This window comes from Rhinopithecus roxellana, chromosome 7 (assembly GCF_007565055.1).
Source record: "Rhinopithecus roxellana isolate Shanxi Qingling chromosome 7, ASM756505v1, whole genome shotgun sequence".
NCBI lineage: Eukaryota > Metazoa > Chordata > Mammalia > Primates > Cercopithecidae > Rhinopithecus > Rhinopithecus roxellana.
Window position 1 is genome coordinate 16,598,541 of NC_044555.1, and position 25,979 is coordinate 16,624,519.

A 25,979-nucleotide genomic window follows, 5' to 3' on the forward strand; every position below is an offset into this window, starting at 1 on the left:
TTTCAGAGGGAAAATGGCCCCGCCAACACTTGAATTTCAGACATCTAGCCTCCAGAGCTGTAAGACAATACATTTCTATTATTTTAAGTCACCTAGTTTGTAGTTCTTTGTTAATATACTACCTACTGAAGTCTTACACTTAGGTCTAAATAAGCCATTTGGGTCCAAAAAATCCATGATAAGACATGGCTTAGCAGCTGCATGTACAAAAAAATTGCGAGGCATTTTAATTTAGAGAATGCTCAAAATGAAAAACACTGAAAATATGGATGCCAAGAAAGTTAACACAACTCTGAAAAGACTTAACAGAAATTTACTATCTAGAAAAGGTAGCAGTGACAGGTTTCTCCTGCTTCATACTAGTGCTAGTGAGAGCACCTAAAATACTGCATGCAGTTTTGGGCTCCTCAATTTATCAGACACAAAGTCTTTACTAGGATCATTATTCTGAAAGCAGAGCTCTAGAGAAATGAAGGCCTAGGAATATTGGGTCTACCAGGGAACATTCAGGAAGATAGCTACCTTTATATGTCTAAGAGGCTCTCATAAAATGGGCATTGAATAGGTGCTGAATAAGTGCTTACCGAAGGCAGAGACAAAAAAAGGGATTGGTCTAGCTTTGTGTAGGACCATTCAGCTGAAGTAGGACCAATGAGTGAGCTCCAGAAAAAAAAAATTCAGGCCAAATGTTAAGACCTTTCTGCCTAATTAAAAATAAACTTTAAAAGTATACTGACAAAGCAATCCAAATATCCATCGATGGATGAATAAACACATTGTGGCATATCTATTCAATGGAATATTATTTGGCCATAAAAAAGAATGAAGTAGGCCAGGCGCGGTGGCTCAAGCCTGTAATCCCAGCACTTTGGGAGGCCGAGACGGGCGGATCACGAGGTCAGAAGATCGAGACCATCCTGGCTAACATGGTGAAACCCCGTCTCTACTAAAAAATACAAAAAACTAGCCGGGTGAGGTGGCGGGCGCCTGTAGTCCCAGCTACTCGGGAGGCTGAGGCAGGAGAATGGCGTAAACCTGGGAGGCGGAGCTTGCAGTGAGCTGAGATCCGGCCACTGCACTCCAGCCCGGGCGACAGAGCGAGACTCCGTCTCAAAAAAAAAAAAAAAAAAAAAAAAGAAAAGATTAAAAAAAAAAAAAAAAAAAGAATGAAGTACTAATACATGCTACAACACAGATGAACTTCGAAAATGTTATGCAAGGTGAAAGATACCAGACACAAAAGGTTACATATCGTATACTTTCATTTAAAGAAAATATCCAAAGTAGGTAAAATCCATAGTGACAACAGGGGCCAGAAGGAGGGGGAAATGGGGAGTGACTGCTTAATGGATATGGAATTTTCTTTGGGGTGATGAAAATGTTTTGGAACTAGATAGTGGTGGCAGCCACTTAACATTGTGAATGTACTAAATGCCACTGCATGGTTCACTTTAAAATATTTAATTTTATGTTATGTGAATTACACCTCAATTTTAAAAAAGTACATTCAAAAAGGTTACTAGCACCCGTGTGATGGTAAGAGAAGCTGTACATAGAATTTAGTAATCTCATCAAATATGCGTGTCAAAATAACAAAGGAGAGCTCCAAAAGACCCTTCATGGTAAACCACCATTCCCTACTGGAGAATAACTAATGACTAGGTTTAAGACTTTAGGTCATAGTTCTAAGGTGCTCCTCCTATATGGACTCATGCTTACTGCCTTAAGAGACCACAATTATTTTCATGTTTTCTTCTGAAAAAAGAAACTGCCCCAGGTAGCCTGGCAACATTCTCACTGTCCCTAACCTACTTATCAAATCGACAATTTGTTCAGCCATAGCCATTTTGAAATGGTAACATATAATGATTATAAGTTCATTATTTCTCCTCTCCCTTTAAGGACAGAAGTCCTACATGATACACATGTTACGTGTTCTGTTATAAAAGACTTCAGCAATTTTACAAGTGAGGAAAATATGAGAAACATTAGGGGGTTTATCAAAGTAGGACTAGAAGTCATTTCACTGCTTTCCTTGTAAGTGACCTTCAAGAAATTTAGTTGATTAAATAATTGAATAAAGGGCTCCACTATACTGCTCCTGCCCCAGGGACTATACAATTTCACAGATTATTTCTATCATGATCGAGAGAGTCACATACAGCCATTTTCTCAACTCTACATCAAGAATGAATATGTTAATGAGAAAAAGTTTAACTTGGTTTGAAATCCTAGTTCAATAATGAAAGATTAAGAATAATAACAACAAAACCAGAAAGCATTATTTTTGGCAAATTACTAATACAGAATCCTCTGTGGAGGGATTCCATACACATTCATACACATTTCACGATATTAAAAAGTCAAAACCACATTCTTAAAATAAAGAGATACTAAAATATTTATTGCCTAACTTGGGTAAGTCTCATCTCTATCACCAGTATGAAAGAGTTCTACTTTTTTAAAATAACATCAACTTTTATTTTAGACTCAGAGGGTATATGTACATGTTTGTTACATGGGTATATTGCGTGATGCTGAGGTTTGGGGCATGAATGATCCTGTCAAAGAGGGTTCTATTTACTTAGTAACTTAAATAGGCATCAAAATTTTCACTCTTGTATTTAAATGCACCTCCTATATAGCAAAGAATACTCAGGGAATATACGTCTTAAGCAGCAACTTGTATACTGGGAATTTCCATGAGCCTAAAAAACTTAACAGTGAGATACACACACACACACATATATATAAATATATATATATAAATGAAGTATCTGAGAAGAGAGAAGATACACGTGTAAAACCCTGAGAACAAAACTGTCCCGGCTTTCTTCTTCTAACTCTGGCAATGTGAGCCAGCAGAAGAGCCAGCTTTCCTACTCCAAGTCAATTCTGGAAAGTACTCAAGTCAACTGCAACCTAGAACTAAATGAGAATAGGTTTATTATGTGCAGATAAGACTGGCACAGTAAGAGGCTAGTGCTTTACCATCAAATTTGAACAACATATTTAAAGCTCCCACTAGTCTAGTACTAGGAATGTCTAGTGTTCTGTCCAAACAGGCATTTATAAATGCCTATTTTTGCCCACAGATACCAATTTTATATAATCTATGTAACGTTAAAATAGTTTTATAAAGAAATGCTCTGTTCATTAACAAATTTCTAGCACCTAGCAAAGTGCCTAGGATGTAGGTGTTTAATAAATAATTATTAAATGAAAGTAAGGTATGATTGAGACAGAGCAACTGAGAACTAAAGAACCAGATGAGTAGAATCCTGCAAAATAGACACCTTGGAAAACCTTCTGGTGATTACAATAATTCTGTCCATTGCACAATTGTTTTTCGAACTTCTCTAGAACTATCTTTGGAAAAATGCATTTTTCCCTCCTACTAGAAAAGCCCAGGAACCTCACAAATAGAATTAAGAAATTCCTCGCCCATTGTTAGCAACTCAAAATCGAGTACATAAGAGTGTCCTGAGTCCCACTGTCAAGGTCCCTGTAAGGAATGGCTAAGGAAAGTATCACTAACCAGCCTGCTCTGAAACAGAGTAACTCCACAGGGTCATGTCCTGAGCAGCACTGGAACCAGAAGAGCTAATCTATGAAACCTTGAGAAACACATGCCAAACGCCGCAGTTTTGAGAAGGACAAGGATATGAAGAAAAGAACAAGTCACTTTGAAATCTAAAAAGATTAATACATGATAAAAGATAACCTGATATATTAAACCACTATCAACATCATCCTCAAAATGTATCAGTCTAATAGTTTAACGATCTAATGATTATACACTAACCTTTTACCTTCTCTTACCAAGAATGCAATCATAAAACTGGTTGATTTTCTAAGAAGTAATTCGATTTTCACTGAACTTAACTCGATGAGTTAGATATTTAAAAAGTCTCAAAGGCAGCATCAGTTCATAAAGCAAGGTGATTCCCCTAAAGCCTACAACTGGATTGATGAGTCACACTAAATACATACACTTTTGTTCTCTCTCTGCACCTGCTGATGCAAGTCTTGAGACAAGACTGATGTAAAAATAATTCAATATGACAGCTAATTCTAACGTTCCACATTTTAAAAAAAGTTGTTAATCATCAAAGGTATACCAAAAAAAGGGCAAGGAACATTTTATGCTTATCAAATTAGTTTTAAAAAATAAACGATAGTGTCCAAATGATAGAAAGGCTATGGTAAAACTGGTATGTTCATAAAGTACTGGTATACAGTATAAGTTGGGATAGCCCATTAGGAAAGCAATGTGGCAATATAAATCATGACCATATTGTATTTATGCAACGTATGTATGTATTGTTGATAACAATTTATCCTAAATGTCAAATAAAGAAAAAATCATTTAAGCAGAAAAATATTCATCACAAAATTTCAAGTAGAGATATTGAAAAGTAGCCAAAGATGCCCAATGAGAGGTATAGTTAAATTTGTGTTTAAAATTTTTGGTACTGGAGGCCAGGTGTGGTGGCTCATGCCTGTAATCCCAGCACTTTGGGAGGCCGAGGCAGGTGGATCACAAGGTCAGGAGTTCAAGACCAGTCTGGCCAACATGGTGAAACCCCATCTCTACTTAAAATACAAAAATTAGCCAGACATGGTGGCATGCACCTGTAGTCTCAGCTACTCAGGAGGTGAAGGCAGGAGAATTGCTTGAACCTGGGAGGCAGAGGTTGCAATGAGCCAAGATCGCACCATTGCACTCCAGCCTGGGCAACAGAGTGAGACTCCGTCTCAAAAAAAAAAAAAAAAATTGGTACTAAAAATGAAGTAAACACAGAAAAATGCTTGACAAAAGACAAATGTGATACCAGTACATATCTTCATTGTGATGGCAACCATGTAAAAAAAATACATATAGATACGCGAAAGAATAACTGAATACACAATGATGGGAGCTGCTTACAGTTCCTGACTAGTTGCCAAAATTTTGTGAAATGATATATTATCCTAAAATTAAAAGTCATTATTATTTTAAAATAAAATATTTTCAGCTGGGGACGTGCCTATAGTCCCAGCTACTCAGGAGACTGAAGCAGGAAGATTACTTGAGCCTACGAATTCAAGGTTGTAGTGAGCCATGACTGCGCCTGTGAATAGTCATTGCATTCCAGCCTGGACAACATAGCAAGACTCCATTTCTAAAAATGTGTGTACCTATTTTTCTAAAACAAGTCTGTGTATCAACCTTTTTCAGCAGGAAATGTTGAAGTCAAAACTTGATTGCTGGCCTGCCTCTGCATTTAAAAATAATAACAGGTTCCCAAGTCTCACCTTCTTCTCACTAAAAACCTTACAAATTTTCAGGCGAGACAAATTTGGAAAGTGAGGCACATTATGGACCTGTTCTAGTGAGACAGATTGCACATTGTCATATTATAAGTTCTGAAAAGATCTGCAATAAACTTGTTTAATTTTGGTTAGCCCAGCATCTGCTAGATGTACTTGATCACAAAACCCTCTTTGCTCAAAAGACCTGCAAACATCTCACTACAGTTTGGGAAATGCCATTTGGGTCAAAGATGCTCAAAGGGGTCAACAGAGGGAATGCATCTTAATTACCAAAGAAGTGTTTCCAGATGCCATGCTTTCCAGTTGGGAGTCATTAATGACAGTATGTCTTACGCCTCAGGTGTGTATATTAAGGTAGAAAAATGGCTTGAGTGGCTCTGTGCGGTGCCTCACGTCTGCAATCCCAGCACTTTGGGAGGCTGAGGCAGGCAGATCACCTGAGGCCAGGACTTGGAGATGAGCCTGACCAACATGGTAAAACCCTGTCTCTACTAAAAATACAAAAATTAGCCAGGTGTGGTGGTATATGCCTGTAGTCCCAGCTACTCGGGAGGCTGAGGCAGGAAAATTGCTTGAACATGGGAAGCGGAGGTTGCAGTGAGCTGAGATCATGCCACTGCACTCCAGCCTGGGCGACAGAGCTAGACTCCATCTGAAAAAGACAAAACAGGCCGGGTGCAGTGACTCATGTCTGTAATCCCAGCACTTCGGGAGACCGAGGTGAGCAGATCATGAGTATAAGAGATCGAGACCATCCTGGATAACATGGTGAAATCCCGTCTCTACTAAAAATACAAAAATTAGCTGGGCACGGTGGCACGCACCTGTAGTCCCAGCTACTTGGGAGGTTGAGGGTGCAGTGAGCCGAAATCATTCCACTACACTCCAGCCTGGTGACAGAGCGAGACTCTGTCTCAAAAAAAAAAAAAAAAAAAAAAAAAAAGACAAAACAAACAAGCAAACAAAAAACAAAGAAAAATGACTTGAGAACTACTCATCTATGCAGCTACTTATAAACAACTAATCCAGCAGAGGGGACCAAAAACCCCACAAAATAAACCATTCAGGGAACAGAATTGGGAGGATTTCTGCCTCTTATAAATGGGATTCTGATCAAGCCCAAATATGACAGCAGTTTCTAGAATGAAATGACCATGTCTTCTTTTGTAATTATGTAGTGGCAACTAAAGAAATCTGTATAACTCATATGAGAATTAGTTTCCCTTTTAAATATAAATATAGTATTGCTCATGACATGTGAAAAAAAGAAAGCATGTTTTCTGAAATCTGTATTTTTTTAAAATAACATTAGTATATGCATATGGTATTAGGGCATCTTCATAGGACAAATACTCAGTATCTACTTCTCAAAGCAAGCAGCCCTCTACCCTCTTCTACATGGTTCTTTAGCATTATGAGACTGTTACCTCTGGTCGAAGTGTAGCTTTCATGCAGGCTGGGCAAAGAGGCCCAGTTCGGGAGAACTGAAGGGGAAGGTGACGAGTTCGATTGCGACAGGTTGGCTCCTCACATATCAACCAGCCCTGGAGAAAAGAAAGGGAAAACTTCAGACTTATTACCATCAACAAATATAAATAACAAACCTTTTTTTGGTTATCAAGATAGACTCATTTTATTTAATCTTTTCTCAGAAATTATGACGTAACTCTAGTTATCTCTCTCTCCTGACATGTTAATTAGCTAGATCTATGCCCCAAACTTAGAAGTTAGGAAACCCATTCAGTTTAAAAAAAAAGAAAAAAAAAACCACGTGAGATGTTATTTCTTTTTCTTAAGAGAAACACCCTTCCTCACTCAAGTATATCAAAACTTGCCAACAAAAACTTCTACTACAGGCAGAATGTAAACCAATGTGTTTTAGTTCATTAGGAAAGACCATTACCTAAGTAAAGAATGCACCACATACATGTATAACCTTCCCAATAGCTGAGTGACTATTGGCTAGTTACTTAATTGCTGTGCTGTTTCCTTCTCTGTAAAATGGATACCACAGTACTTACTGCATAGGGTTGTTGCAATGATGGAACACATTTACAGTGTCTAGGACTATATTTGATATAAAAGAAACACTTAATAAATATAATCAATTATTTCATGTAAACAAAAATAGATTCTCTTATATGTGCTTTCTGGAGACATAAAACTAGCTGCAATGTTTTCAAGGACAACTTCAACTTATCACTATTTTCCAGAGGTTTGAAATACTATAGCTATTGCTCACTTCTCTGTCTTTTAGAACCCTCTTCTCACCTTCCCTCTTCAGTTACTCTCCCTTGCTGATCTTGTTTGAATTTTCTCATAGTGATGTGATAAGAATATGCCTAAGACCTTAAATCAGCATTACGTTTGTTATAAAAACACTATCTGTTAAACAAAGGAGACAAGACTTCCAAGTGGGGTCAAACAAAGTTCAGCTGTTTATACTAAGGAACCAAGGTCTGTGGGCTTTCGTGCTACATGTATTGCCACAGAGGCGTAAGTATAAGGCAAATGTTAGGGTGAGGTGCTGGGTATAAAGGTGAACAAGGTATGCTGCTGCTCCCCTGTCTCATGGTGTTCTCATCTGCGGAGCCCCCAGTAGGGACCTGACTATCTGTAGGTCTTGGAGCATTTTGAGACATGGCAACTTCTGAACTGGTCTTGAAAAATGAGTGGAAGTTTGGTAGGTAGAGAAGGCAGAAAAGACAACTTACACAGAAAGAACAATGTATGTCAAAGAATGAAGGCCAGAAAGAGCTATGCTGTGCTATCATTAACAAAGGAATCAATAACATGCATCACCCCGTATTCTATTTCTAGACTGAACAACTTGTTGGTCTTTTCCCCTTAGATAAGAGCAGTATATACATGAGTGTTGATTCATTATGTCAGGTACTTTAGTCTGCCACTTAGTAATGTTTCCATGTGGTGTTAATCCAAAGCTGAGGGATGCCCTCACTTGCTGTGGTGCTGTTTGACCTCATTCCTCAGAATAGGCTTTTCTTGGAAGTAGCTATAACAAAACTCAGGGGAAAGCACCAAGAATCAGTTCTTCTGGCTCCATTTAAGACTATCACAAAAAGGCAAAGTGTATAGATCTTTAGGACTAAAAAAATTATGCTACCTTTAAAGAATGTAAAATTCATCTAGTCAATACACCCACAGTAAGCATTATTCCTGCCTTCATTCAAGGCTAAACTATTTTAAAATTTAATATGCGCTTTTCAGGTAGAGGGAGGGTCTCAATGAGTCCTTAATGAAACTTGTAATATATGCCCAGAATTACATTAAATATTGTGAAGAACAGGCAAAAGGGCCCCAGGTACAGTTTCAGGAAATTACAATCTAAATAGGAAAGCAAGGTCCACACACAGAGACTATAAAAGCAATTCAGTATGGCTTGGCTTTAAGAACCAAGTTGTGTGGTACCAACTACAAATGCTAACAATACAGAGAAGGGATAGGTTAGTGTCTGAGATAAACTACTACTACCACAGCAAAAGATCATGAACCAGATAATCAGTGGTTCGGAGTCACAGGCAGCTGTTTGTTTTAATTTTGAGAGTGTATTACAACATCTTCTTGATTTAAAGAGACATTTATATTCACATTTTAATATTTCTGAAACTCAGATGCATTTATAATGGACACGTACAGCTTAATAATGTACTTTAGCTTCCTCCAAAAAAGCTGTTAAGTCAAGAGTGCAGCTCACAATCAGCTCCTTAGAATTAAAGAAACAAGATACTGGCCGGGCACAGTGGCTCACGCCTGTAATCCCAGCACTTTGGGAGGCCAAGGCGGGCAGATCACGAGGTCAGGAGATCGAGACCATCCTGGCTAACACGGTGAAACCCCGTCTCTACTAAAAATACAAAAAATTAGCCAAGTGTGGTGGCACACGCCTGTAGTTCCAGCTACTTGGGAGGCTGACTGCTTGAACCCGGGAGACGGAGGTTGCAGTGAGCCAAGATTGCACCACTGCACTCCCGCCTAGGCGACACAGCAAGACTCCGTCTCAAAAAAAAAAAGAGAGAGAGAAACAAGATACTTCAGTTTAGTCTGTTCTAGGCATGGGAGATACAGTGGGGAAAAGTGGAGCTGACAGCAAGAACAGGTATTAAATTTTAAATGTACCCTATAAACATTAAAGGTAAGACTAGTTGTTTCTTGAAGTACCCATTTAGGTATATTAACAAAGGAAACAAACCATACAGGACTGGACCACTCCTTTATCATTCATTGGGTTGGTTACTTTAAATTTGGTAACTGAGGCTTTATATGCTTTGGAATATGTAGTTAGTTAATGTTGCCAACCATAGTTGTAATGCATCCAATTCTAAACAAAACTAAAAAAATAAGCAGACAGGTAACAACTATCATGTTTTGAGACAAGAAATTATTCAATTCCAAAATATAACCTGGATATTAAAATTATTTAATTTTTAAAATATAATGTTCAAAAACTATAGAGTTCTTTTCAGATGTTTTTGAAATTTGATTCTGTCAATTTACTACGACTTCACAACTCACTGGGGTAGCTGCCAACCACGGACATGCTAAGTTATCATCTCACCTGTTTTTAAAGCAAACACCTAACTCTATCTCTGACAGAGGTACTAACTAAATGTCCTTTCAAATCATATAGAAAACAGATAATATAATTTGTCTAGACTTCCTACCAGTTATAATTAACATTAAAGAGGTCTTTTTTCCTTTGTCACCTCTCTATTCAGCGCTTATTTGGGTTTGTTTGTACTTACTATCTGTTAATCTCCCTTTACAAATGACAACAATAACCAGTGCTATTATGCATGGAAATTAAACATGCTGATAACTGTGTGAAGGGAACTGGGGCTGAAAAAAATATTAGAAGCCTGTAACTCTTTATGCTTCTTGTTTTATTTTGATAATTAAGCTTTTGGTCATGGTGTATTTTAAACAAAACTCTTCTATGTAGGAAATAGGCCCTAATCATATTAAATATATGCTTTGCTTCAATTCAATTTTGTAAAGTACATTTTATTTAACCCTTTGTTCCCCCAACAAATGCCAACCAGCTAGCTAAATCTAACCTTCAAGAAACATTTGTGCTGGTAAAAAATAAATATAGGCTGGGCATGGTGACTTATGCCTGTAATCCCAGCACTTTGGGAGGCTGAGGCAGGTGGATTGCTTGAGCTCAGGAGTTCAAGACCAGCAAAACCCTGTCTCTACCAAAAATACAAAAATTAACTGGGAGTGGTGGCACGCACCTACGGTCACAGCTACTCGGGAGGCTGAGATGGGAAGATGGCTGAAGCCCAGGAAGTCAAGGTTGCAGTGAGCCGTAATTATGTCACAGCACTCCAGTCAGGGTGACAGAGTGAGATCCTGTCTCAAAAAAAATTTTTGTTTTAAATAAAAATAAATAACTATAACAGGTATTTGAAAATATTCCATGATGCAAATCTTATAAGATCTCACACTGAATTTTGTCTCTTAAGAGTGACAAAAACAAAGCAAATGAAAATAATAATATTGTGTAAGTTCACTTTGATTTATCACTCACAAAGACAAAACTTAACTTACTTTCATTTCTCACTTTCAGAAATAACATATAGCCTGTACAGCCCAAGGCTACATTGACAAGTCAATGGAAGACGACATTTTTAATAAAAGTATAGTTCCTTGGAACTACTAGTTATTTGGAACTACCCAACCTATAAAAAGATTTGGATTTTAATAAAAACCTCTAGAATCACTTTAAGGATGTCTGCTATCCAAATATGTCATTTTATTATGTAATGCCACTTACAAATTATCATAACCAACAGCGATAAGGTCAATAAATTTTCAGTTGCCTGGCTTAGCCACATTTATAAATAGAAAATTCAAAAGAGGTGAAGTCAGCCTGTCCAATAGCAAAACAAACCTTTACCAAAACACGCCAAGCTCTATCACTTGTTGCTTTAATCTCAGCATCACTAATTCCTTAAAATCATTGTGTATGAAATTGTGCCAAATGCTGATTGGTTCTGATGACTAAATTATATTTCTGAGGCCTCAACTAAAATGGCTTCTGTCTGCACATGTTAAAAAGGGATCAATTTCCACTTGTAACTGAGGCATTCCTAGTAGTTGCACCTTAAACACAAACTGTTATTCATTTGTGTACATTTGTATTTTTAGAAGGCTACGCACACAGAAATCATCTAGATCTGAAATTGTGGAGCATAGGAGGCCCTCAAAAATATATTTTGAACAAACTATCAACAGAGTAAACAGACAACTCACAGAATGGGAGAAAAGATTTGCAAACTATGCATTTGACAAAGGTCTAATATCCAGAATCTACAAGGAACTTAAACAACTCAACACGTGAAAACCAAATAACCCCATTAAAAAGTGAGCAAAGGATATGAACAGATACTTCTCAAAAGACATATAAGCAGCCAACAAGTATACGAAAAAATGCTTAACATCACTAATCATCAGAGAGATGCAAATCAAAACCACAATAGGATACCATCTCACACTAGTCAGAATGGCTATTATTAAAAAGACAAAAAATAACAGATGCTGGCAAGGCTGCAGAGAAATGGGAACGCTTATACACTGTTGGTGGGAATGTAAATTAGTTCAGCCACTGTGGTAAGCAGTTTGGAGATTTCTCAAAGAACTTAAAAAAGAGCTACCATTCGACCCAGGAACCGCATTACTGAGTATATACACAAAGGAAAATAAACTGTTCTACAAAAAAGACACATGCACTCATATGTTCACTGCAGCACTATTCACGATAGAAAAAACATGGAATCAACCTAGGTGCCCAACAACAGTGGACTGGATAAACAAAATGTGATTGATACACACACACACACACACACGCACACACACACCATGGAATATATAGTACGCAGCCATAAAAAAGAAATGAGATCGTGTCCTTTGCAGCAACATGGATGCAGCTGAAGGCCATCATTCTAAGCAAATTAATGCAGGAACAGAAAACCAAATACCACATGTTCTCACTTATAAGTGGGAGCTAAACGTTGGGTACACATGAACATAAAGATGGGAACAGATTCTGGGACTATTAAAGCGGGGAGGGAAGCAAGGGCTGAAAAACTACCTCTTGGGTACTATGCTCACTACCTGGGTGACAGGATTATTTGTACCACAAACCTCAGGGTCATGCAATATAACCCATGTAACAAACCCGCATGTGTGCCCCTAAATCTAAAATAAAAGTTGAAGTTATAAAAATGTAGAGAAGCAAGTTTATAAAAAAAAAAATAAGGAAAATAACAATGCAGTTTGCATACTCAAGTCAAATTTATAGTGGGCCCTTCTCCTCTCATTCCCAATCAGTCACCAAGTTTGTCTACTGGTCTTTCCTTTATAGTCCCATTACCACCAACCTCATCAAAGCCAGACCTCAGATTGTTCTATTTCAGTAGCCTCCTCCCTGGTTTCCCTGACTCCATTCTCTCTCATATCCAACACAAAGGGCCCTCCACTCCCATCTCCCAATCACATACCTTCCACAGACAATTAAGAACAAATTCATTGGCCTGGCTTTCAAATCCTTATAACCTCATCCCACTCCCCCACCCTTTCTCATCATTCTCTTACACAAACTCATTGCCCAATCAGGTTGGTTTTTCACTGTACTTACCACATTTTGCCTGTTTTCACCTCCTTATCATTACACAGGCTGGAGAACCTCCGCCTAAAAGGTCCATTCCTTGATCATCAGTTCCATTCGTCTTTTGTGAAATTTTCCCGATCCACAGGGATTTCTTCTTTATTCCACCTAATGCTGAGCATACGCTGTGGTGAACTGTCTCTTAACCATCTATTTTACCATCTCGTTTTGCCTGCCTAACTGGATGGTCAGTCTCCTGGGGAACAATTTGTTTTGGAGCTGGTACTGTCCTCCCCAGTCTCTACCACAAAAGTTTACACTCAATGAAGAATACAGAATTGAGGTTATGAAAAACTGCATGAGTAGGGTTTCTTTCCTCCCATTTACTAACACATAATTTTGTGCAACTCGCTGAACCTCTTTCTGAGCCTCAGTTTCCTCATCTATAAAACAGGAAGTAATAATATTTACTCTATTAGTGTTGTTCAGAGGATCAAATAAGAAAACTCACAAAAATGTTGAGTAAATGTAAAATATTGTTATTATCTTGTCTCTGGTATTGGGGAACATTATTGCTAAGCTATAGCTGACAATGCACTATTAAAAATGCACCATTTTAACCAGCAAAGAGCCTGGCCAGCGTCCATCTGGTGTTATCACAAAATGGAGAACTAAAATAATGGATAAACAGTACGATTAGGTGGTGCTGCTTCTCAATTTGATTGCAAAATATTACAACTATGTAGTTAACATAAGTGAAATGTTCCTATTTTTTTTCCTGATCAAACTAAAATATAGTGAAGATATAGACGGTAAAACAGGCAGTGGGGGAAGAGGAGGCTGTCTTTGCTTTATTTCTGGATTCACAGATTTTCAAGAGACAACACGGTTCTGCAGTGACGTATGATTTAGTTTAAATTGTAATGGCTCACCAGGAGTGCAGTGACAGGGTCACAGGACGGGGTCTGCCAGCATGCATGCTCTGAGTTCATCAGATTATTACTAGTTTTCAATAATGGCCATTAACCACCCCTATACCAAAACTAGATGCACTCTGATAACATCAGACTCTCTTTTCAACCTAAACCATTTATAAATGTTCCGGGGTTCCCTTGCAGGCACATTTTTCTGCCACAGAATTATCCCCAGTGGCAAAAAATGGGTCTTCTTATAGATAGTGCACAGTATGGGCCCACAGCTGCTTTTGAAGAATGACATGTTGTGATTTGGAATTTCCAGAAATATCAAAAAACAAATTGCTTTCTGACCCACATTTGTACCCAAAACTGGGAGAAAATTTCCCTAAGATCTCCAGGGGAAGTTTTAACAGGAATATAATTTTGCTTTTAAAGTTAAATCTTCTACACTGCAGCATGCTGGCATGTCAAAGAGTGATTATTAAGTCCCAGAAAGGTGTTAGGGTAGGAGATGAAAGAGTAAATCAGGAAAAATAAATACATAAACTAACTATTCACCGAAGTTAATACAAGAATATTTTGAACAAAATTATCAAAACAGAAGTAGAAAGCGCCTCATCGGTCAATATAAGAATTTTAAATATTATTAAAATTGATTTTTTAAGTAAGACATCTCTTTAAATGAACAGTCATATGTCATTTCATCCAAGTTATTTGAAACTTATTGATCTTATCATTTGTAAAAGGACCAGACTCTGCCATCAGTTTGCTGAAAGGATAATGGAGCACTCCCAAACTGTTATGATAGATTGGATGCAAACAGTGGTCCTCATTTAAACACACAGAATAGCACTATAAGTGGACAAATTCCAACCTCAGCAATTGTATATTACATGATAAATTAGCAACTTGGTCTACTTTGCCTCACATCAAATCCAATACAGAGCCTTGCTATTTTAATTTGCAATCAGAGCTTGAGCATCAGAAGAGGTACCTGAGGTACATTAACGAGCCCCCATGCAAGCCGTCTTCTCTTGTTATACTGTGAGCACACAAAGCCAACAATTACCAGCAATTGTATTTTACCCCCACAGGACAATACCAGAACAGTTAAAATTGTCTCCATGCAAGCAACCAGGGAAAATATACTTAAAAGACTTTATATGGAAAATTACATTTTGGGGAAAAAAGTTCAATGGAGGACATGTATCTTTCTGTATGGGCAACTATAAACCTCTCTTAGTATATTCAAGCCTATTCTGTAAAATACTCTCCCTATTCATCCAACTCAAAAGCAAGCTACATTCTTAGGCTATAATAGGTCACAACTAAGTACACAGTACCTTGCTTCAGGAATAATTTTGCTTTGTCTGTCAACTGTCAACAAAACACAAAGAGCTCATGCAACCCAGCCATGTACTATGGATGTTAGAGATCTAACAAAATACAAATAACAAGAATACAAGATTTTCTAGCCACCCTGCTTTCATTTTATATGAGAAACTGAAAGCATCTTCCTTTCCACATTCCATTAATCTCTATTATATTACAAATCTTTTCACAAAATACTTTTTCCCCCTATATGAAGCTACAAGTGACTTGGGGATATAATATTCCAACTGTAATGAATGTCTGACTTTCTAACATGAATGATAATAAATGGATGTGTCAGGTAAGGCACATAGTCATTTCAACAAGAGAAAGGAGGCAAGAATCAAATGGAATGAGATTGTAAAATGGTTACTCTGGTGCTTGTATTAATATTTTACTGATGAAACCTCTAAAAAAATTGTTCATTACTTCCATTGCCATTCCTGCCTCTCAAGTCTTCACTTTTGAAAAAAACTACCACCTTAGCTATGTACACACAATAATGAATAAACTTCAAAAGTGAACTCAAAATCACTATATGCACAGAAAAAAGACTGGAAGGAAGTACTCTACAATGCTATCACTGGTAATCTCTGTGGTTTTCTTCTTCTATTTCCGTATTTTCAAAATTTTCTACAACAAGTATATATTGTTCTTATAATCAGAAAGTTTATTAACGAGAAGAGACAGTATTGCCAAGAGCTTTCAATATAATCAAATCACTAACACAGCTGAAAAACATTCTGAGCTATACCATGTGTATGCTTGCTGCCAAGATAAATTTTCAGGGAATGTGCTTATGGGGAAATAAAGGGCACACGAAAAAATATAGTCTGTTCTTAAAAAAATTTTTTTTTTTTTTACTAAATCTAAAATTTCAAAAATAGGTCAATTTAATCACATAAGCAATTCTCAATGAGAAAGTGACAGGGTATGTATTAGTAGTATTAGCATCATTTATTAAATTAAGCCATTCACTAAAATGCACCCAGTCTATTATAGAATATGATTTGAATACCTTTCTTTATGATGGTGGATCTCTGAAGGTAGGTAATAAATCAGTTTTAAAGAGAGGTGCCTTGTTCCCCACGCCCTCTCCCCTGCCTTTATTCAGTGTGCACACAGATCAACTCAGATGTCCTGGGGTAAGAATCAAATAAAACAAAATTCAATCGGAACGGCATGCATGCTTAAAATCTTCTTACCAGAAGGCTTTTCTTTGCTCAAGTCTAGCTAAAAGTAATTTTTATTGTTTGTTTGCTCAGAGACTAGTATTTATTGGTATGGTTTCAAGTGATACGCCTTTGGGTAGTGAACGACAAATGTTAAAACTGAACTATAGCTACTACTGCCTCAAAGAACATCTTAAAACCAGAATGGAGTTCAAACTATCACAAGGCAATGTTTGTTCATTTAACTTTAATTATTTTCTCCTTGAGAATGGTACTAATGAAACTGAATATCTTTCATGGTTTCGAAGGGCCGTTTGAATAGTCTGTAAACAGAACTAAGGGTAGACAAGAGATCTGGCTGAGCCAGGAGGTTGCTAGGTGATGTAGAATGTAAACCCACAAACTTGTTAAGGTTTGCTTTGCTTTCATGCCACTTTCACACACTCTCAAAAGTTTTGAGAATTGATTTTTCAGGTGGTCACTTAAAAAAAAAAAAAAAAAGAACTCCCTCCCTTCAAAATTCACTCCCTGCAGATGTTCTGCCAGATTCAGAAGAGATGAAATCCATCTAACCTTTGGCTGCAACATGGGAAACTTTTGGTTTTACATGAATGTAGGATTATTTATTTTCTGAATGCCCATAATTTAAGAAACAAATGCAAGGTAGATTTTAACATTTCAGAAAGACACTTCTAATCTCTTATCTAACTTAAAACTAAAATTTCTCTTCAGAAAAAAAGCATGATCACAGTTTGGGAGACCTGGGGCACAAAAACCAAAACCCTGTGGCAAATGCCTTAACACAAATGATCATGGTGACAAACCTTTCAGTATAGCCACTCTTGTCTTCACTCCTCTGGCATGTACCAAGACTCACTGCCTGTGAGGCTTCTCCCTCTGGCCCCCTCCTCCAGCCTCCTTTTTAAGTAGCTGATCAGAGATTGTCCAGTAAGAGCACTTTATTAGATCATCAGCCAGAGGGGTTCACAAGTACTGAGAGCAATGGGCTCAAATGCGGCACATCAGTTTTAATAGACCAGGGGCTACTAGTAAACTGCAGATACTGCTGAGAACTTTCCATGCACTGAACTCTTGAAAAAGCACCGTCTCTCCAGCTTAAATGCAGCTGCCTCTTTCAATGCCGCAAATGGGTAAATTTGACAAAAAAGCCACCATTAAGACTACATGAAAGGCTCAAGACAACATCCTTTCAATGCTTTGTACTTCAGTAATCAGATGTACTTACTCACCCCCTCCCCCAAACCCGATCAAGAACTATTTCTGAATGGTAGGAAATAATTCCACTTTGTACATCTTTTAGTTAATCAAGACTTTCTATTCAGCAATTTGACCTTTTGTTCAAAACAGGATTATCAGTTTTTTCGCCAGTTACCAAGGGCGACTCGCATGGTGAACATAATTGCAATAATTTGCAAAACACCATGGCAACCCACATTACAACTAGGTAAATACTGGGCTTTTGTGCTACATTGTTATTTTCAGAGATGCTGAAGTCAAAGAACGAATGACAAATGAACACAAAATTTATATTTGCTTTGTCTCAAAAGAGAAGAAAATTGATAACAAGAATTGGGGGGAAACCGACTACAGCTGTAATTTCTAACTTGATTAATTAGGATGGTAACAGTCCTTAACAGTATATTCAACAAACAGCCCTGACTTCGTCTCTCCACCCACCTCTCTCCATACCACTACCACTATCCCCCCCACCCCAGACAAATTTTTTCAGCTTAGAGAACAAACATCCCCCATTTGCTCTTTTCTTCAACTTAATGGAATCCTTAATTGCAGAATATTGTTCTCCTGCTCTTCATGGCAATGAAAATGAGAGAAAGGAGAAGAGTGCCAGGGCAGACAGGGAGCTATAGTCATTTTTTTTTCCTGCCTCTTTTGGACACCCCAGGCCCAATGATGAGACGGCATTTTCCTGGAATCAGCAGCTGTTTCGTAGCAGACAATAAAGTAAAAACTATTTGGCTTTGCAGAAAAGCCACTCTTCTCTTGGCAACACAAGGTAAGTCTACATGCCGAGATGAAGTTTCATAATTTAAATGCCAGAACATAAGATGAGAAAATAATGCTAAGAATAAAAAAGCATACATTTGTCTTGTAAAGAAATTATTAACTGTATGTACTGTCCCGAAAGCTGTTGAAATGCATATGCTGGCTATTTGAAGAAGATGTTCAACAATATCACCAATGTGCTGAAAACCACCTTATACTCAGAGATCCCAATTCACAAAACAATCTAAAAATATAAACTGAGTATTCAGAAATATAAAAATCAACATATTTTAGTAAACACAACCTCAAAAATAGTATAATCTTTTCAACAATAAATATGATTAGAAAAGTTTTATCAGAATTTTTTACTCAGGTATAAAAGGTAGGTTCTATTTTATAGTAAAGGAGCAGCTTTTTTTCTAAGAAGCACAAATTCTGTCATAATACCTAGCTTTTGGAAATTATCAAAGCTGACTTTCTCATGCAAAGTGGAATATTTCAGGATGAGAAAAGAAAAATACACACAGAAAGGGCTTGCAGAAGTTATATTGCCGAGATCTCGAGAGAGAAGCAAGCAGCTCCAGATGCATTCTAAACACAGCCCAGTCTGCTTCCCTTCATCTGTCTTATAACAAGCAAGAGCAAAAAGAGAGTCTCTGAAACGATCTGCATATTTCCCTTAACTTTTGAAAAATCAAATGGACCTGATATCATAATGGGTCCATTCTTATTTTGTCAGGGCTGAAGACTCCCTGACAGATCTCTAAGATTCAGCATAGAGAAATCACAATTTAACATTCTTCCGAATATGCCTCCGAAATTATAGATACTGTGATTTCTCTCAAAGAGTAGAAATCAAAAGGATATATGACACATTAACTCCTTCTCAGTCAGTGATAACCTCTTTACACTTTGAAAATATATTTTATTTTCTGGTTGAGTTCACTCCAAATTTACCATACCTGTATTAAGTGCATTCCTATCAAAAGTCAAAATGTTGAGAGGAAATATATCCGTTAATGCCAAATTAAAGGGTTGAACAAGCCTTTGGTACTTTTTGATCAGATAGAATTGATGATAGATCTTGAAGTGGGCCTAAAATCCCCATCACACTTGAACTTAAGAAACCCTTACATATAAATGAAATATTTTATAATCTACCTGGAATTTCTTCACTTATAACATTTTACCTTGTGTATTCCTCCCCCCTTCTTTTGTGGCTTCTGTTCTAATGTGACTTTTTGTTTCTCTTCTCCTGTTTTTCCCCCCTTTCCGTCTTTTTTCTTTGCCAACTGGCTGAGATGCTTCTTGATGTATATTTATTTACAAAGTCTCATCTACGAGTGATTGCAACATCCAACCATCTACAACGTTAATAAATTACCTAAATCACTAAATCAGGAATGACAAACACCTAGCAGGTATATTGCAGTTCCGTTTCCAACTCTGTCCTGAAGACCACTATAGGATGGAAGCTGGCACCCAATATAAAACCCATCTGTTAACCCTGTTCCAAATACTTCTTGCTCCGGAATTCTTAACTCTGGCAGTACACTGGAATCACGAGGGCAGCATTACAACACAGCGCCACCCCCAGAGTGTCTGATTCAGCAGGTCCTGTGTGGGGCCCGAGAATTTGCATCTCTAACAAGTTCCCAGGTGATACTGCTGCTGCTGGTTTGGGACCTCACTTTGAGAACATCAGTCTGGGATATGAAATGAGCTTTGGGATGTTAAAAAGTTCCCCCAAGTGATTCTAACATGCAGCTAAGGTTAAGAACCACTGTTCTGTATTATTCTCATTCTCTCTCTTGTTCAAAGAGAACTACTGGTTATTATTTTCTGAACAATGAACTTCATAAACAGAATTGTACTTAAAAAATTATCTCTCAATTCTTTCTTTCTATGTTTACTCTTTCTTTAGATATTATTTAGGTGGTTCACTCTTGCTCTTCCAAGTTTTCCATGCAGCATTAGAACTATCAAAGTCTCAAATCTGACTTAATTGTATTAAAAGAACTAAATGGTTTATATCATGTACATAGCTTAATAACATTCTTCCTTTAAACAAACTGATAAACAACCTCAATCTGGCAATAAAATATAGTTCTTAAAATATGAAATGTGCTTTACTTAGAATCACAGAATTTTAGGAGTGCTGGTGAAAACAGTGTCTATGGAAAGCAACCACAATTACACGTTTGACTTTGACAAGTAATATGAAATGATATATTTAAACCCTAAGTTTTAAAATTGGAAGAGACTTTAGAGCTCTAATCTTTTGTGTTGTGAGGAAAATGAGGCACAGAAGAAAGTATATTTTTCGCACACTGTCACACAGCATGTAGACTGAACTTCTAGTCCAGTGCTCTTTACACATTACATCTGTGCTACTTAATACATGAGCCAGTTGCTGTATGTGGCTGTTGAGCACTTGAAATACGGCTAGTCCAAATTGAGATGGGCTGCAAGTGTAAAATATATAGCAAATTTCCAAGACTTAGTTCAAAAAAGGAGACTATAAAATAGTTTAGTGGTATTTTTAACACTCATTACAGAATAAAATGTCATTTTGGATATATTGGGTTAATTAAAAATTTAAAAAATTTTAAATATTAATACAGACGGGGTCTCATTACGTTGCCCAGGAGATCCTCCTGCCTCAGCCTCACAAAGTGCTGGGATTACAGGTGTGAGCCACCACACCCAAACAGGTTAATTAAAATGTATTATCATATTATGAATATCTCTCGTTTAAAAAAAAATACAAATGGAAGTTTATCATATACACTGTTCTAAATCCCGCTTTTTCACTGAAAAGTGGAGGAAATTATGGCCTGTCAGTACATATAGATCTGTAGTGTTCTTGTTAACGGTTGCACAAAATTCTATTAAATGATTGTAATAATCTAATGAATTCTCTTCTGATCAACAACAGGTTGTCTTTAGTCTCTTACTATTACTACTATAATGCTGCAAGCAATATCTTTGTATAGTACCTTTGATGATATCTGTAAGGACTGTACATCTGTAAGGAGATATACTCAAATTAGAATTGCAAAGTAGAATGGTATGTTCATTTACAATCTTGATGATTTTGCCAAATTGCTGTCCAAAAGGTGTACCATTTTTCATGCCCACCAACAGTGTATGAGAGTGCTCCATTCCCTATACCATTTACTATGCTATGTACTACCTAAAAGTCTTCCAAAATAAGTGGAGCACAGAGGACTTTTAGGTCAGTGAAAGCACTCTGTAGGATACTGTGATGGTGGAGGTATGTTAGAAACATCTGTCCAAACTTACAAAATGCACACCAAAAATTAACCTCAACATAAACTACGGACTCTGGGTGATGATGTATCAATATAGGTTCATCAGTTGTAACAAACATACTATGGCAGGGGATGTTGATAATGAGAGAGGCTATACGTGTGTGGGCCAGGGAGTATATGGGAAATCTCTGTACCTTACTCTGAAATTGTGCTGTGGACCTAAAACTGCTCTAAAAAATAAAATCAATTATTTAAAAATTCTCAATTCCACAATTATTAACAATATTACTTTTACAGTTCCATTTTCTAAGTTTAAGTTTTTGATACTTCTGAAAGTTGTTTTAGTGTAAGGAACAAGGAATAAATCAACTGAATTTTTTTCCAGATGATTATTCCTACTGATGTGAATCACCCTCTTTTAAAAAACAAAATGCAACTTTGGGTCTATTTATGGGCTTTCTATAGTTGCTCCATTGAAATCACCAAATATTTTTGCACCAAAATATTTTAAATACCCCAATTGTAAAAACCGGGAGGACTGGTGGGTCATTTTCTTTGTGAGAATTTTCCTGCGATTTTCTTTTAAAAACTGAGGAAGCTTTAAAATTTATGGATAAACTTAGGGGAACTGACAATCCTAAAATGTTGAGTGGTCCTAGCCAAGAATATATGCTTTGCCATTTACCCAAGTCTTCTTTTAAGCCATTCAGAGTTCATATATATTTAGCACATTTCTTGCTAAGTTTATTCCTAGGTATTTCATCTTTTTAGCCTGTATTATAAATGATATTTAGTTCTTTCATTATGTTTTCTAACTGGTTGTGTGTATACAGCTGAAAGCTACTGATTTTTAGCATTAATTTTATAACTAGTAAGCTTATTAAAATTCTTTTTGTCTGTGATAGTTTCTTGGTTGATTTCATTGGATTTTCCATGTTAGAATGATCTGTAAATAATAATTTCCCCCTTCTTCCAATTTTTATATATTCCTTTTTTTTGGTCTAATTACAATGGTTAACATTTTCAAAATGTGATATTTATCAACATTTCCACCGGGCTGCCTCTAGCAGATTTCCCAAGGATCTAGCGCCATGGACCTAAGAACTAAGCCACCAGGAATCTCTGCAACTGAAAAAAAGTAACTTTATTAAAATCATTACAGATTCTGTAGACACCTTTGTCTCAGAGTGCCTAAAATCAACTTTGGGACTGAAACTTTAGCTAAAGGACATTAAACGGTTGACTAAATATTAAAATAGCTCCTTTCATCATATTTGGGGAATTAGTCCTCTTAAAATATCCCTTCTCTAAGTCTTATTTAAATTAAACTATAGTAGTCAATCATTTCTCCTGGCTCTGCCTCTAAAAACCACAACTTGAAATGGGGCAGAGCTGAATTTTGGGGGCCTCAGTCTCTTCCTTCATAAAGAAGGGTGTTTCACCAGGATAGATGATTGTAAGGTCTGTTTAAGTGTGAGAATTCTTTAATTCTACAACATAATTTTTAAAAAATGAGGTTCCCCATAAGCCTTCATGATTTATCCATAACTGAGGTTAGCAAAATATACACATTCCTAGCACTAAAAGTATTTCCTGTTACCTAAATCTCATTACTCCACCATTAAGTTAGGATTTAGTGTTACCACTATTTTCATTCAAGTGCTCCCGGCTGAGTAATATATGTCGGTGAATGTCTACAGCAGTGGTTCTCAAAATGTGGGCCTGAAATCAGCAATATCAGCATCATTTGGGAATTTGTTAGAGATGCACATTCTCTGGCCTTTACCCCAGACCAAGAATCAGACACTCTAAGGGTGGCACCCAGCAATCTGTGTTTCAGCAGGTCCTCTATGGTGTGACAGTGATTAAGTGGGCATGTATTTATACAAATAAGGTTTAATAAGCATAAATCACGAGACTAAATGGCATATTCTATCAAGTTGTGAAACATATAGAAGCCAGGCTGAGGCAGAGTGCTACAATGACAGATAAAAGGCTTAAAAAATATATATGTATCAATCATTAGTTGTTAATCCTGACATTTGCCCATTACATTACCCCTCTCAAAGCCCAAAATACCTTACTCCCCTCTGAATATTTTGGTTGCTAAGGATTTTAATACACATTCCCAGGGCTTACAATTTCTAAATTGCAAGAACCGTAAAGAAAAGATCTGCCATCCTAGGATACGTTTTCATGTGTTATTGAAACAGGTTCAAAGAAAAATTCTTTAGATTCAGCTCCAGAGCTCTCTTGACCCAGCTCTGAATCTTCTAACAAGCCCCTGAATCTACTTTCATATCTCACTCATCTGTGGCAAGCCTAACATGCCTCCCATCGACACTAAGATGATTTTAGGAATGCCTGTCCATTTGCTAGTCCATTGCGTTACTTCTGATTCCATTCTAGGGCTTAGGAGATGCTGTTAGGAAAAGATTCTTTGGTTCCTCGTTTGATGTTTTATATAATAAAATTAAGAATTTGACTTTGCTGCATAAGCACTGTCACTGAGTGTTCCTCCAGGAAAGAAGAAAATGGGCCTGGAGTAGGTCATTAATTTACTAAGAACAGAGAAGTCTCTACCTAATCAACTCTTCTTCCATGGGAACACCCAGAAGGCCTTGTACATTAGAAGCCAGCAGAGAGATTTACATTTTTACATGCTAGACTTCAAACTACTGTCGAGGAAAGAAAGCCACTCGTAACAGGATGAATTTTTTGAATTCTTTGGGGATGAGTGAAGGACTGATATTGCGCTAACTGGCCACAAACTGGACACAAGGTTACTGAGCATACAAAAGCTGTGTGCTTCAAGGTGGTCACATACCTGGGGCATTTTACATACCAGTATGAAATGATGAAGACTCTGTACTCTATTGCCACATTTACAATGTCACTAACACACTGATGATCATAAAACTATGTAGGTAGTTATTTGGAGTGGGGATATAGCTATTCACATGTCCGGCAAACTGATTCCCTAAGCAGAGAGGATTCATCCTTCTTCCAGCCCAGCTTACATCCTGGCCGCCCATACCAGGAACATCACTATCAAAATAATATGTAAAGTGTCTGTTAAAGTGAACAACCTTCAAAAGGGCTGTACTTTGCACATATTTGTATGAATCACTTTCTTCAAATAATTATAATGAATGCTAAGGGCAACCAACATGCTGGGTCTATATTAAAACACAGTTTCAACAGCATTGCTTGGGGAATGGCTCTTTTTACCTGGGACACCTGGAGTGCATGAAGGTAGGCATGACTTTAAGTGCAGGCAGAAGTCTAAATATGCTAATATATAAGAGGACATAAAGTTTGTGGATGTGGATGGAGAAAAGAAGGAAAGAGGTAGAAGAAAGGGAGACAGAAGGCCACCACCTCCGTCCCCAAGAGCTCTGAGATGCTATCATTCAACTTTGAGCCTCTATAGTCTAGGATAGTGTCTGATGCATTGCAGCAGATGAAGAAATACTCTTTTAATTTTACACTGAGGGAACTAAACTCTGATATCGAGATTAATTCAGATGGCTGAACACTCCAGCCTCCCTCAGGCTAGGCTGTCTGTGAGAGTCCAAAAACCCTTCCAAGCCTTCCTTCACTGTGCCCTCCTTGCAGGAGGCAGATAAAGAAGCCCTGTGGCAAAATGGAAGGGCAGGAACCAACTCAAAGATCTCTTCTCACCTCACTGCTTCAGGAGCCACGTGCCTTGGGAAAGCCCTTCACCCTATGAGCCTTTGGATGTGTTCCTGTGGATACTGCAAGTGCACCTACCCTGCCTCTTTCACGGGACGACACTGTGAGCATCATGTAAGACCAGTGTCCCAAATTGCCGTAAAAGACTTGTGTGATCAAGAGTAATTACTGGCCAGGCAGAGTAGTTCATGCCTGTAATCCTAGCACTTTGGGAGGCCAAGGCGGGAGGATCACTTGAGCTCAGAGTTTTGAGACCAGCCTGGACAACACGGTGAGACCGTGTCTCTACAAAAAATTTAAAAATTAGCTGGGCATGGCGGCGCACGCCTGTAGTCCCAGCTACTTGAGAGGCGGAGTTGGGAGGTTCGCTTGAGGAGGAGGTCGAGGCTGCAGTGAGCTGTGTTCACACCACTGCACTCCAGCCTGGGTGACAGAGTGAGACCTGCCTTAAAAAGACAAAGAGTAATTCCCACATACAAGCACTTATATCTTTTCTCCCAGCAATATACAGTGCAGTATTTGTGGGCTTTTCTTCTTTCAGGAATGTTTAAAACATTTTTATCCAAATGCTGTGGAG

At 37.6% G+C, this 25,979-nt stretch overlaps 1 protein-coding gene across 1 annotated transcript in view; it reads right to left on the reverse strand.

Annotated features, from left to right (window-relative positions):
• Positions 1–25,979, reverse strand: part of POLA1 (DNA polymerase alpha 1, catalytic subunit) — a 314,584-nt gene that overhangs the window by 110,234 nt on the left and 178,371 nt on the right. Inside the window, exon 35 of the mRNA XM_010353227.2 lies at positions 6,744–6,860. Within this exon, the coding sequence (XP_010351529.1) occupies positions 6,744–6,860 (117 nt within the window). The remainder of the gene's footprint in view (positions 1–6,743; positions 6,861–25,979) is intronic.